Source organism: Amphiprion ocellaris, chromosome 17 (assembly GCF_022539595.1).
Source record: "Amphiprion ocellaris isolate individual 3 ecotype Okinawa chromosome 17, ASM2253959v1, whole genome shotgun sequence".
Classification (NCBI taxonomy): Eukaryota; Metazoa; Chordata; class Actinopteri; family Pomacentridae; genus Amphiprion; species Amphiprion ocellaris.
The window spans coordinates 12,609,087-12,624,351 of NC_072782.1; the positions used below are offsets into that span (position 1 = coordinate 12,609,087).

The following is a 15,265-nucleotide window of genomic DNA, read 5'->3' on the forward strand; positions in this document are numbered from 1 at the left end:
TCTAACAACATGCTACACGGAGAAAGACAAAAAACCAGCAGCAGTACACTGGTTCATCTTCCTCTGGATTTATCAGAATCTGCTGTAATATCCAACTTTAGAGATGAACTGAACTACCAGTTAGGTGTCACGATCAACTGCCGACAATTTTAATATACAGTTCAAATGAATATTCTGTGTATTCAGCTGACTTAATGTGAATAATTTCTGTTGCGTTTACTCCATTGTGACAGCAAAGTGAATATCTTTGGGTTGTGGAAAAAACACGACGTTTGAGGATGTCATTTTGTGCTTTGGGAATCACTGATCAACATCATTTTATGATATTTTATACACCAAAACAACTAATCCATTCATCGACTATTAAAATGACCGTTAGTCGCCGCATTACCCAACAAAGAACAATTCCATTTCTTATGTTGTCTCTGAGAAATAAATATTTGGTGCCTTGTCTTTCTCTTCCCTGGTGCAGGATTCTCTCAGAACATTCCCTGCTCTGTCCCCATCATTCTCAATAAAGGTGAGAAAAATAACAAGTCACCACTGCCCCCTCCTCTATAAATATGAACTGACCAATACATCGATTCTTCATCAAAGTACAATAGAACAAGGCTATGATCAATGGTGTGGTTTGTGCTGAAAATAAGACATGAATAACTTGTGCTATGGAGAAGTGAAAGACAATATGTTTTTTTCATGATGTCTTGTCATTTATCTTCCTTCTTTTCACTCCTGCACTAAGGCTGATTCCATAGCAATACCTCCATATGTCAGTACTTTTGAAAAATTATATAAGCCCCCTAAAGTAATACCTTAACACACTGGAGAGCACACTTTCTTCTCAAGAGTTAGATGAGAACATTGTTATCATTTTCATGTCTGTCTGTTCAACATGAAGCTTATCAGAGAAGACCAGCAAGTCAGGCTCTGTCCAAATGTAAGAAATCTACCAAGCAGCAACTCTGAAGTTTATTAAATAATGTATTATATGTCCTAATACTTATTTTTGGTATTTGAAAACATTTCGCCTCTCATCCAAGAGGCCTCTTCATCACTCGGCTGACTGAAGTGACTCGATCGTGAATCAGGCCGAAGGCTTTAATGCAGAACTCCATTGGAAAAGTAATGAATTTTAGCTGCAGAGTTTTAGTCATTTATATTTTTTACATTTTGGTAGTGTCAAATCAAAATGTTCCCTGCAGCACCTCAGTCAGTGAAAGACTCTATATTTATTCTTTCATTTTTCATATTTGTTTAACAGCACGAAGACTGAAAGCTTCCCACATAAGAGATGAAGCATCAAGAACCGGCACCGAGTTTGGTTGATTTCTACTGAAACCCTTAGGATTAACATGACCCGACTGAGAAGCTACATGCACATGAAGCATCATATGTCATTTGTTCAATATGAATCCATTTTGATTGGCTCAGATAAGCAGTTGCTGGTTGCAGCTTCATATTTAGTGTGGGTGGTAATCTTGTCATTAAATGCCGAGAACAAAAGCCAATGAAGCTTATTTCCAGAAATGTCAAACCAATCTTTTCAAAAACATGGAACACTTCAAAACACCCATCTGACAGTGGATTTGTTCTCATTACATACAGATTGTTCATCGCAGGGTTTTTCCCACATAGAGGAATTTTTGGCTCCCAAGAAAGGTTTTATCCAGCGCCAAAGTGATACGAATTGAGGATAAAACACATTTTAGTCAGTTCTGTTCATTGAGGTTTCATTTACTCAAACATGATAGACATTTTTCTCCACCGAATGGCCAGAAATACAGGAAAATGCATAGATTTTGGTCAGTTTTTTACTACACAGATCGATTATGGTCATTGTTTATAGTCAGCCCCAAAGATTCATTCTGAGCCAGGAAAACAACTATGACATTTAAGCTGTACAGCTCTTTATGTTTGTGACTCTTCTCAATCTAATCACTATGAATACAAAAAAAATAAGGTGGTATCACAGCGGAATTGCGTAAAAATAGTATTTTTTTGCTCTTAGCATGGTTTTGACGGCATTTACATGACTTGCCAGATGGTTGACTGCATGGTGTGCAATGAAACGCCAAATGCAAAAAATGCATCCTGCTAACATGCAAAGTCATAAAAAAGCATAATTTTATGATAACAGGCTGATTAAAAATGTACACTGACGACAATGAAACTCATCAATCAGTCTTCTGTTACTCTGCTTGACATTTTATGAAGTATCACTGTTGTAAAACAAAGTAAAATGTTGATTGACTGAGTTAGTTTGGAGCCGAGTCCAAGCAAACGCTCAGTAAGTGTTAAATAAGTTACAGGAGTTCAAAGTTGTGAAAACACATAAATGGTATGTCCCTTCCACTGCCAAAAGAAATGGGTTAATCCTGGGAGAATACTGATGTAATTCTTTTCTCCTCATGAAAGTACATTGACCAACCAATCGACCAGTTGACCTGAGGACTACAGCCCTCATATGCGCTCATCCAAACTCCCATTTTAACTCAAAGACACTGACCTTTTCAACCTCCAGGGGACGTATGAGTTTAGACACTGAGAGGATAATGTGTGCAGTTTCACAGGGCTCCACTTAATGCTGCTCTCACAGATGAAATAAGCCTGAGAAGAGCCAGAACCATCAGAGGCTTCATTTGCATAAAAGCAGTGTGGCGATTTTTTTTTGGCAACGCTGTGAGGCTTTCTCTGTGAAAGAACAGCTAATGGGTCAGTTTGGTTTAAATGTAGATTTGCCAATTTTCCCTGGCTTTTTCTGTCAGCGGATCAGTTCAAACCATTGCAGGGGCGAAATAAAGAGGAGAGAAAGCTCTGAACGACAGCGGCTCCCACATTAAGGCGGAGTGAAATGAGCTGCAGCTCTCGCCCACAATGACTTCAAGGGTTTTCCAGGTAATGAATCTCCCAGTGTGCTAATGATCCCGTCTTCTGAATAAATTGATACATGGTGTTAATGATGATATCTCAAATAATAGAAAAAAGACCAGTGTCTACGCATTAGCATGGGTGTGTGGGTCATAAAACCCTCACAAATGTCCCCAAACTGTTTAGAGAAAGACTTCATCTTTTTTAACAATCCAGAAAAGCAGATGAAAAGAAGTGACACTGCATGTTGCTCTCAGCGAGAATATGTGGAACTTTCAGGACATAAACACAATTTTTAGCTCCACCAGTCCTGTAATACTGTCACAGTTAAAGCTTTAATGTCTGTGCTAAATCCAAAGCCAGCAAGGGAGCTTTAAGAAGAGAGATATGGGACACAAAGGGTTGAGATTTCTGGTTTTGGCTTATTTCATCTGACAGATTGTTACAGTACAGTGGCAGCGGACATTCCTGCTGGGTGTGGTGCATTTGAATGAACCACGGTGATGTGTGCCATGAAATAAAGAGCAATGAATTCATCATTCAATGAGGAAATAAGTAAAGAAAAATTGAATTAAAAATGCAGGGAAGGTGAGGTCCATGCATGCGATTTTGCTGCTCAATTCATGAACAGTTCCTGAAACCACTATCGTAATTTCACACCACATCTATACGTTTGACACGACAAACATCACGGCGGCCACATTAACATGCCACAATATTTGCTATTAATCCAACAGGTCAACACTGATCGGCCTTGGCACCAAGCTAGCTCTATCTGTGCCGCTCTAATCTTTGGCCATCTGTGTACATAAGATATTAAACCCCTCACAGGCCAAAATGTTTGTCTTATAGCACTGTACACTATGATAATTCAAACACCACTTGAATCACCTCCGAATGGAAGCAGCTTTGTTATATAGTACTGCAGTCCTATACCAACCTGGACAAATGTACCGACTGGTGACAAATTACTGACCCCGACACAGAGAGGATCCAGTGGCTCTGTTATATGACGGGGGATTTTTTTTTTTTGGCATTGTTTGGGTCCCTTTGGACTGCAAATCAATACAAAGTTGTTCTGAGAGATTACCTTCATCCTACAATGAAGCATTTCTATCCTGATGAGAGTGATCTCCTCCAAGATGACAACATCCAAAACCTCCCATAGGTGTTCAACTGGGTTGAGATCTGGTAACTGTGAATGCCATAACCTATGAGTCATATCATCAAAGCATGTGAATCATATGTTATGGCCTTCACAGTCACCAGATCTCAACTAAAGTGAACACCTATGGAAGATTTTGGAACAACATACTAAACAGCTCTCTCCACTATCATCATTAAAACACCAAATAAGGGAATATCTTTAGAAAAAAATGTCTTCAGTAGAGTCCCAGAGACTTGGAAAATCAATGTCAAGCTTCATTGAAGCAGTTCTGGTGACACCAAACTGAATCTATGTTGGTTTTTCCTTTAATTTATCACTGACAGCCTTGGATCAATTGCCTATGATATCACTAAATTGACAGAGTAACCAACATGTTCATTAAAAAAATATATATTTTCAGATGTAATGCAGGTTTTTTTTATTACAGCACAAACAGATGTGTGAAGAGTTCCCTTGATTTAAACAACCAAACTGACAACATGGTGAATAGCCAGATTCAACAAAGTGAATGAAATACAAGCAGAACCATCAACAAAGACGGAACAAACACCATGAACAGTTCACCTTGGAGCTGTCATCTTAGTGAACTTTTATGCAGCTCTCAATAATACTTTACAATGTAGCTTGTTGCCTTGTGAGTCAAACTGCCATGTGTAATTCTTAGAAAGAGTTAATCACAGAGAAGCAATGACAAACCAAACTAAATCACGCTGCAGCAAGCCCTGTCCTCCCTGAAGTGAGATTCTGCACTGGTTTGTTCAACCCTTCTGTCCAGATTCTGCTGATCGTGGTCCTGTTTGAATTGCTGCTCTGGTTGGAGCTAGACGTCGACACTCAGCACCATTTCTTTAAATGCCCATATATCATTCTGACTACAATATGTCTGCTCAGTAGGAGCCAACAGCAGCTAATTGAAAGGTGAAATAAGCCAAAAAATAATAATAATAATAAGGTTTTCAACTGCGGCTCATTCCACATCAGTGGTATGAGAGAGTGGGGAATAGGAAATTGTGGGGTTTTTTTGCAAAATTTTGCAAATTGTAATTTCTTAGTAAGCGAACCCAACAAAACACGTTTCAACCATGAAATTTGATGAGATTTTGTAATTTCATGTCGACTTTGACGGAGATTTCTGGCATTGGCATTTTATACTGATCAGTCTGTTGTGCTTTCCACTCTACTAGATGGTCCAAAAACAGGTTAACAGCTCTAAGTTCGCCAGAATTAAGTAAAAGGCGCAACAAACACAAAATGCAATGTTCTGTTACCGCTAATGTAACATATTACAAAATCCTATGTTTTTCTAATTGCATGTTTTTGTATTTCACTGAGAGCACTTAACAGGAAGTTGTCAGTATGTAATTGATAAAGGCTGTCCTGGTTGCATCTGGGCTAATCCAGCAACATCTATATACATCTTATGCCTTTTGCAGCATTGTGGGTATGTAGTGATTTATATTGCCTTTATGTACAGTTGGAAGTGTTCATTTTTTGAGACAGTGTTACATTTGGGAAGTTTGTTGCTGGAAACTTTCTCCAGCTACTAGCACTAATGGTTGCTGACTGATATTGTACAATAAGCTCATATGAGAGTAATTATAAATAAATAGATCCAAAGACAAGTGATTAACTTTAAAATATGTTGTCGTATATTTAATTTTTTAGCTGAAAAAAAATAAAATTTATGCATGCAACTTGTAATGTTAATTTTGACTTCTACGAACGGATTTCATTTATTTTAGATAATGAGTTGAGATGTTTACAATGTACATTTGTACATTTTAAAAGCAAGCATGGCATTTCTCATGCCTTTTGTCTGCTTTAGTTTCACCCTTCTTTTAATGTCAGCCAAACCTGAGGATAAGGAGTCGAATGTTTCAGAGTCTTGATGTTTGAAAGGTGTTTATCTAGCTGTCAAATTATATTCAGCATGTAGACCGAGGACAGTACATGTAATGTCCCTGTATGAGGGTGTAGGATCTCAGGAGGGTAGATAATGAGAGACTGTCAAAAACTCAGAGTTGTTTAGTGCTTTGGGTCAATTAGTTATTGAACGTAGCAACCATTAACAGGAGATCATTTTGGAGTTGTGACAAAACCAGAATACCCTGAAAAAGTGGCATTTGCTCACTTGCCTATGTTTTGTTTTTTTTTTTTTTAAACAAATACAGTGCCTCAGCTGGTACAGACGCTACAACAGTACATTTCCTGATACCTGAGAAAAAAGTTTCATTTTAAAGCATTCAAATTTCTAGTTGCACTTTTCTGACACTTGGTTAATTTTTATAACAAGGCGGTTTGATATTCAGTTGGGGGAAAAAAAGAAAATCAGTCGAAGATAGTGGTATTAGACGACTTTTGCATGATATGAGCACAGCACTGACAAAGTTCTCCCTCCTCTATATGCTGCTCTTGAAGCTTCAGAGTGTTTCTTAGCGTTGCATCATAGTTGAGAAAGCAGGAGCGGGCGGTGGGATGTAAAGGATCCTTCGCAGCATAGATTCTATAAAATCGACTATTTGTTGCAGTCAGGAAGGTGTTTAGTAGCGCTGGTTCGACTTCTAATGTTTGATTGGGTGTTTCAATTTCCCAGTTCGAACAAGACAACGCAGAGTCTGTGTCAAAGCGATTTCATGCAGCATGCACCCATCAAGGCCAGACCAGGACTGCGTAATCACTGTACCAAGTTTGGATAAAACCTATGAATGTGTGGATGAAAGGTGGCATTTTACAGATTGATGATCAATATGGCAAAAAACACAACTCTAAAAACAACACTGCTGCTTAGGGATGCAGATTTAAGTCGCACTGACATAGTGATTCAGATTCTGATATAAACAGGCATCAGAGCTCATTGTGGAAGTGATTTTTGGCCTCGACAAAGAAAGTCTCTCTCACTCACACAGAAATACATTCACAGAAACAAATCTATCACACAATTACAAAAGTCTGAGTCGGCAGCACCGATTGAACAACTGTTATTAAGAGAAAGCCGAAGAAAATTCAAGAATGGAAGCGCTATAAAGGCAGTGTGGAGGAACACAAAGGAGGTTTTAATTATCTCGAGTGAGATAACGCTTATTATGAACGCGGCTGACCATTAATCTGCAGTGCTGCTGTTCTCTGCAGTTGTGACTCGCCCTTGTTATTTGGATCCTGGGCATTCTGTTACATCTGCCCTCATGGGCACAACAGGGCCTCAGGCGAACCAGTGATCACTCTGCATGCTTGGAACGTAAAGTCCCATCATGCAGCAGCAGTAGTAGTTCTTAATCCTGGTAGGACACTTGAGGTTTATGTATTTATTGCACATACCTGGAAGAAAGGTGAAAATTAGTCTCTCATTAGTTGACTGGTGGACTTGAATTGAGAACAGCTACCATTAAAACTGACCCACTAGTTTCTCAAGAAACTTGCACATTTATGCTGCTCTTCCAATCGCTTGTTTTTCCCAATAAGATTTTCTCATGCATTATTCCAGGATGGTTACCGCTGCCTCCACCAGATCCTAATAAATATTCTTCATTTTCTACTTTCCTTGTGTTTTGTATGTGTAGTGCTTCACTAACAAGTGAAATCGGGTACAAACTGCATATAAATCAGGCTTAAACAGTGCATAAGCCCATCTGTACAGGTTGGCATTTCAAAAATATTTTATAATGCCTTTTCTAATGCTTCATTTATGGGCTTTTTTCAACGTCTTATTGTGTGTTCTAATGGTTTGGTATTGCATATTAGATTTCTATCCTTGCTCTTTTTTCTAAAGCACCTTGTAACTCCTGTTTTCAAAGGTGCTATTGAATTCAAGTTTAATATTATTGTTATTATTATTGTAGTTCCATTTAAATGAGCTACCCTATTCACAGCAGGGATTTTAGTTTGTCATAGCAGGAAAAAGGTAAAACTGTCAGTGATGACATTAAAAACAACTACATGGTATTGAGTTGAGTCAGGTCCAGGTTCCTGATATTGAACTGTCACGATTTAATGAGAAGTTTGATGGAACCTAGCTAAAGTTGATTCACTATTTCCTTTTAGAACAAGAAAATTTCTGCTGTAAGAAGGGTCTTTTCTGTGTTTTGTACTTGGCGGCTTGTAATTACTCTCTGAACAATACTATGAGAATGTGGCATTGGTAAAGGGGTCAAAAGGTTAAAAAAAATCCTGAAAAAAAATGGTGAAAATGCATTCATTTAGACATTTTGACTAACTTGTCAAACTTATTTCTAGCTAGTAGCATTAACACTGACTGAGTTTAGTTAAAGTGTGCCAGAGAGCAGTGCCAGGCCTTGCTGTAAACATTTCCTTCACAGCAGGTAAAGCTCTGGTGTAATTAATAACAGTAATGATGACTCTGCTCCAGCGAAGTGATCTGGTGAAGCCACTGAGTCAGCATACGAGCGGTAAACGAAATGGAATGCGGCCATGTCGTTTGTTACAGTTGTGGTTTTCCTGCTGTGACACGACAAAATGACTCCTGTGATGAAAGAGCAGTCAGGCTCCCACTGACGGAATGAAGCTACCAGAGACGTCATCGGTTACACGGTGCTTATGTTCCTGCTGTAAAATGGTTTTCTGGTGCTGAAACAGGGGACATCAACTGCTGACGGATACCTACACATTACACCAAATTTCCATGCAAATACCAGAACACACCTGTATTCTCAAAGGTTCCTGGTAGAATTTTTGCGTACTCTACCTCCTTGCCGTTAAAAACAAATATCAGCGACCATACAACTACAATGAAAGCACAAGAGCCTACAGTAAAATGCAAAGCATCCATATAAATATTTCAGGTTTGCGTGACAAAATCATGGTTCCATGAGTCTGATCTCCAGAAACACTGGTATGTGAGATTAAAAAACATTCTGTAATATGAATAGTTAATGAGTCAAAACAGTAATATCAATGTTTTTTGTCAAAATTATTGCTAATATCTGACACAGTAAAGCCAAACTGGTATCGGGGACCATTCAGCTGGCTTTTCCCACAAGTTTAAAATCCCACAGACTGTTATTAAAGAACATTTTATGTCCTGTGAGTCTTTTTCATTACCAACTGCAGATAAAGAGCATCATGCCACTATCTGAACAGTCTCTCTTGTCTAAGAGGTGTCTGTCTGCAAAAGAATTAGTAGTGTGTCAAAATTTTAAAAATTCCTGCTGTTTCACATGGAATACTGGCAAAAACGTAATATTTCATCCCAGCAGTGTTACAGCATATTTGAAACAATAATGATGATCCACATTTAGCTGTTATCATCCAATCTGCTTTCTGCACACTGTTAAATAATACTGTAAAAATGCAGCCAAATTCACAGAACAGTAGTGCTATGTTTTCCCTAAATAATGTAAAATACTGTAATGTAAAACTTGCTTTTCTTTTAAAGGCAAAAACAAGAATGACTGCTGTAAAAACTGACACTTTGACCTGAACAACAAGTCCACAAAGTGTTGTTTAGACAAGCTTCTTGATTTATGCTTAGCTAAGAATATTACTGCCAACTTTGCACTGATGCACTGAGATATGCTGTTTTTATATATTTGTGCTTCAGGTTAAATCATTTTTCCTTAGTTTCCAAAACAAATTTACTATGCTACATTTTCCCAATCCCAATCCTCAAAAACTTGCCTTATCCTTTATTGTTCCTGGCGATTCAGTGGTATATGCATTTTAAATATTAAACAAGTTGAAAACGTATCCCAGCAAACAAGAACCTTCAGGGAATGTTGTGTGAATGTTCCTGAAAGATTCCTGTTTTCTGGGATTGTTATTAATGGTAAATCTTGTAGTATTTTTCTGCAGTTCACAGTAGCATACAAACAAATGTTTTAATTTACAGACATACAGTATATTATAGGAAAGTCTATAAACCTCATGGTCTATTATTGTGTGCTGTAATCAGTACTGTTGTGGAAATGCCATCCATTACATTAATTAATATGTAAATTACAATTGCAACAAAGTTCAAATTCCTAATGACTTTACCAATCTATATATGGGTCTGGTTCCAACTTTGGACAGAAGAAAGGATATAAAATTGTTGCAAGCACTCTTAACAGCCAGTAAGAAGTCAATTACAAGAAAATGGCTAAATTAAACACCACCAACTATTGATGGTTGGTTGGGAACAGTTAAGGAAATATTTAAAATGGAAAAATTGATATACTCTTTACAAATTTAAAAGGACAAATTTTACCTAATTTGGGACAAATGGATTCATTTTATATCCCCTTTTAGGAATGACTTTATATGACTGAAACTTTGACCTTTCTTGCAATAATAACTGTTTTTTCTTCTCATGTATATATTTCCTGTGAGAAAATAATGATGGCTGTAAGCTCCCAGTCCTGGTTTGTTTTTTTTATTGTTTTGATCGTTTTTGTTATGAAGTAAAAAAAGAGAGGACTACGATAAAGATGTCTGAAAATCATCTATAATGTTGTTAACTTCTCTAATAAAAACCATAAATTTAAAAAAATACAATTGCAAACAGTGAAATACCAGAATTTTACTGTAATTTTAGAGAAAAAAAAATCTAGTTTATACATTTTGTTTGTGGCCTGAACATGTCAGTACTGTGTTCTTGACTGTAATCCTTGTTCAGTACAGCCATGTAGGATTTAAACTGAGTTGCAGACACTGTTTAACATCTGCCCTGAACTGAGCGATTGACTCCTAGAGGGATAATGATAAAGCACAATGCTCTGGTCCGAATGTCCTCAGACACCAGTGTTATTGTTTGCTCGCATATTTATCTTTGCCTTCTCTCCTCTCTATTCTTTCTCCGTCATGAGCCTGAACGCTGCACTCTTTGTGAATGTCACACAATGCGCACCACAACATTGTCCATCTCCATCTCCGTCTTCATTCCTCCCTCCATCCTCAGCCCTGATGAGAGCCTGCGTTTTCCCCTTCCTGCCTCTCTTTTGTCCCTCCCTCGCTCCCACCATTCCTGCTCCCAGGCTCCCAGCCTCGCTGCAACCGTCTCCCCTCCCCCTCCCTGGGCACTCCATTGTGAGTGCCTGGTTCAGCAGCCTCAGCCTCTCCTGCAGTATGCAGCGTTGCCTTGCCTTTACAGTGCAGCCTGAGCCAAACGCAGTACAGCCTCCCCGTTTGGGCTCAGGGGAGGGGAAGGGAAGCACTTCAAACTGCAGGCCCAGCCAGGAAAACAAGACAGCTACTGACTCCCGAGCTCATGTACGGGGCTGTGAGAATCCGAATGCTCACTGACGTCTATTGATTGGCTTCTTTGGAGCTGATATGCGCTCATCCTCCCTCTGTCTGTGCCCTTGTCTGTTGTCTCGCTTACATCCCATTGATACGCTTTAAGTAAATAAGAGAGATGTTAGCTGGAAACCTGCTTACGTGGCAGTTTTCTGATAAGCTGCACGGTAACAACATGTACGGCTCTGGCAGATGCTGAGCACAGTCATCTGATTTACAGCTTTTCTTACAAAACCTGAAAGACATTCAAGTAGAGGAGGAGGGCGAGACTGGAGCACACTGTGCAAAGCACTGTGGCTCCTCTTAAACAACTCCTAATGTATAAGACAGAAAAATATTTAATTTGACTTGACAATAGCGTTATTTTGGAATACTTGAATTTTCCCTCTGGATTAATAAAGTATCTATCTATCTATCTATCTATCTATCTATCTATCTATCTATCTATCTATCTATCTATCTATCTATCTATCTATCTATCTATCTATCTATCTATCTATCATAATGCCTTCTAAAAATGCTACAAAACAAGGACTATTTCTCACTAAATTTCATCTTGTACTTGACATTTCTAATACATCCAACTATGTGCATCCTAACAACGAATCAAGTTTTGGCTTTCTATACCTGCTTCTCTGCCCACATGATCTCAACATGTTATTTATTCACAATACCAACCTTTAATGAGTGCATTTAGAGAGGTTTCCATCATTTTCATTCGTCTAGATTTAAAGCCTCGATCTACAATCCTTTCAGGGCCCCTGAGTTGCTACAATATCTGAACTTGGTGACTCCTAATTCTCTTTCACACATGTGCAGGCGAGGAGATTGGGACCAAATCTGACTGAGCTTAGAGTCTTGCACGCGGCTATCTGTAAAAGCAAATAAAAGCTGCATATTTGTCAGATCAAATCCAATTATGTAACAGCGCATCTCACTCTGCAGGCATATTTCTCTTTTTGTTTGTAGTGGTAAGCAATACGGCAACCTAGGGGAATAAAGTCTCATGCAGCAAGAATTTAATTTTGAAAAGCGGACAAAATAAGAATGAAAGGACAGAGCAGTGCACACTTTTCAGTATTTAAACTGTGAATATCTAATAAAATATTACACTTCATAGTCAGCATCTACATACATTTAATTCTTTCTTGACTCTTTCTTATTTGTCCTCGTTGATACACCTTTTTTCCTCATTGCTTTATTATCTATCATGAAACTGCTGTTGAATTTATGTTCTATTGCTACAGACGGATGGACTATTAGGACCACAGTAATCCACAGCGAGAAACAATTCTCAGCCAGGGTCATTGGGTGATGACTGACTGTGCCAGTGTCCCTCAGTAATCCATCGTCTTCTAATGATGAAATTGACCTTCCATATTATTAAAAGAACCATGACAGAGAGGCATCCGAACTACTGATGAGGATATTTCGGTAATTGATGAGGAGCAAGAATTGGAATGTTGGAAGAGAGTTTTTATAATCAGTTTCTCCCAAAACAACTATTTTACATGTTTGTTTTTGCACCTCTTCCTCCTCATTACTCTTAATTATGAGGATTTCAACTGAATATTTGCAAAACTGGGGTGAGCATTTGTACTGCTTTCCTATCCCTGCCACATGAAATAATCATAAAAAGATACAATTCCATAGTTTGCTGATTAATGGAGCCTGCAATCCCCCCCATTATCTCATCTTAATACATAGCTTTATATTATTACATAACATAGGATTATACTGTGCTGATGCTCCAAACTGCGAAAATAAAATGGAATAAAATGCAAGTGTTACAGGGCAGCATAACGTGAGTCTGCTAGTGGCTGTTTCCATTGATGATCCTCCATTGAACAAACAAGCTACCTCTCCACAAATCAATGCCATTCATCATCAGTTTGTGTAGACCTGCAGTGGCTATACTGACCTCAAGCGATCGTTTTATCATTTCACACTGCTATTTTTTGATATTCCACTGGAAATAATCTCAATATTTGCAAAACACATGATTTGTCACAGGGCGACGGATGATGAGGAGGACAAAGGGGATGGGTGAAACTATTTATGTGTTAAAGGAGGGATGTCATGCTCCTCAGCCTCTGCAGAAACACCCATAAAAAAAGAGCTTTGTTTAATTGTTAAGCCTGTTCCCTGCAGCACTTTCACCAGCGTGCATGGAAGCCTGATCCTGAATAATTCAGCACCCAAGGTCACAGCGCTAAAAACCTCGCTCTTTTCTGCCTTGAACATGGGAGAGTTTGTTGTGACACCTTTAAACCTTCGCTGACTCCACGGCACAACACAGCAGCAGTAATTAGCCCGTGGCTGCAGGCGAGACCAAATATGGGGCAAAAAAAAAATATATATAAGCACAACAAAAGCAGACGAGGAAGCTGAAAGTGATGCTTTTCTAACAACTCCTGTGCAATCAGTGTAATTGGTCATGTAGGTCTAATGAAATGTGCCCAAAACAAAGCTGATTTAGAGAAATTACCTTCCTCCGTCGCTTTTTAAATCCACTTCACAGAACGCAGCCCACATTGGAGGGAATAACATCCCATCCCCTCTGCATTATGATGCTTTCAAGTTCAGTTTTTACTGACAAAAGCTTCCCACTTGCCTCAAACATGCACCACAAACACCTACATCTCCAGCAAAACCGCTACCGAGGAAATAAAAACACCCTTACGGATCGATAGATTAATTCAGACTGTTTGCTGTGTAGTTTTCCTGCTCTGATCTGAAGCTGGTCCCTGCTGAAGTAGTGACAGTCTGCATAATGCACAAGGTGCGCAGCTGACTTCTGAAGAGGGGGGAGGAGGAGGAGGAGGGACAAACCCTGCATGTAGGCCTACAGTATGTTAGCCTGCCTTGTGTTTTGAAGAACATCCACCATCCATTTGCACCACTCCTGCACTCTCAATCAAATATGCATAACCAGTAGCCCAGAGAGATATTTTCCTACAGAGGAGGGATGAGCTGCAGAGAAATGGCAGGTTTTAAAGTGAAAGTAGGCTGGATGTGGGAACAGGAAGGGGTGGTAATGTGCAATTTTTGGAAGTAATGATGAAGCAGTGAAAGGATGGAGAGCGGATTGGACAACATTCAGTCAGGTCAGGACTAACGCCATAATGAGAGCTGTTATAAAACAACATCCGAGGCGGTGAATGAATCAAAGATGGGGTTGACTTTTTTTTTTTTTTTTTTAAACAAATCCCTTTCCCCCCACCGGAGGCATCACCAGTGGACTTCATTAACCTTCCCTTCCAATCAATATTCATCACTCCACCCTCCAGACGAGCGGAGGTCCAAGCATCCACATCAAACAAACCCCCCGGTCCGGGTCTTACCATTCCGTGCCAGCTGATGACGATCCCAGTCCGGTGCCAGTCCGTTTCAAAACATCCCGACGGGGAACGCTGCGGTGACCATCGCTGAAGGCTTCATGGAGACGATCCTAAAGATGGGTGGAGGTGTTGTTGTTGGTGGTGGAGAAGAACACCAAGAAATATGTTTATAAAAAAAAAAAAAAAGAGGCGATGAGGAAAAAGAAAAAAAAAAGCAGAGGTGGACGGAACCGAGGTTTGCTGATGCTGAATCACTCTCCCCCAGCTCACCACCTTGCAACCATTGTGCTGCAAGATGCTGGCTGTACCATTGTGGAGCTACCGGAGCAGAGAGAGGGAGGGAGGAGAGAGGACAGGGGGGGATAGGGAAATATGTTGCCATGGTAACCCAACAGGAGCACGTCTGACGTCAAAGCCTGAGCAGAGAGAGAGAGAGAGGGAGGAGGGGTGAGAGAGGCGATCACGTGGAGGGTGAGGAGGGGAGGAGCCTGCAGCAGCATCCCGTCCTCTAACCGGCCCAACGCTGCGATCACGAGGCTCCAGTGAGAATAGAGCTGGTGTTACTGGTGAGGATTCACCCCCTCCACCTGCCAGCAGCATCTCCCATCTACCATCAGCCTGCAGCATCAGGGACACACTGTGGAAACAAATGTTTTACTGT

The 15,265-nt window shown here is 39.6% G+C and overlaps 1 protein-coding gene across 10 annotated transcripts in view; it reads right to left on the reverse strand.

Moving 5' to 3' along the window:
• mapk10 (mitogen-activated protein kinase 10) overlaps positions 1–14,938 on the reverse strand; it is a 43,733-nt gene extending 28,795 nt beyond the window's left edge. For 5 of the 10 annotated variants that reach the window (XM_023280909.3, XM_023280908.3, XM_023280906.3 and 2 more), the window contains exon 1: positions 14,608–14,935. In XM_023280909.3, coding sequence (XP_023136677.1) covers positions 14,608–14,610 — 3 coding nt within the window. In that variant the 5' untranslated portion in view covers positions 14,611–14,935. Of the gene's footprint in view, positions 1–13,751; positions 14,008–14,607 lie in introns of those variants that run through there. The other 5 variants (XM_023280905.3, XM_023280903.3, XM_035953130.2 and 2 more) reach the window with 4 other exon arrangements.
• Positions 14,939–15,265: the final 327 nt, after the last annotated feature.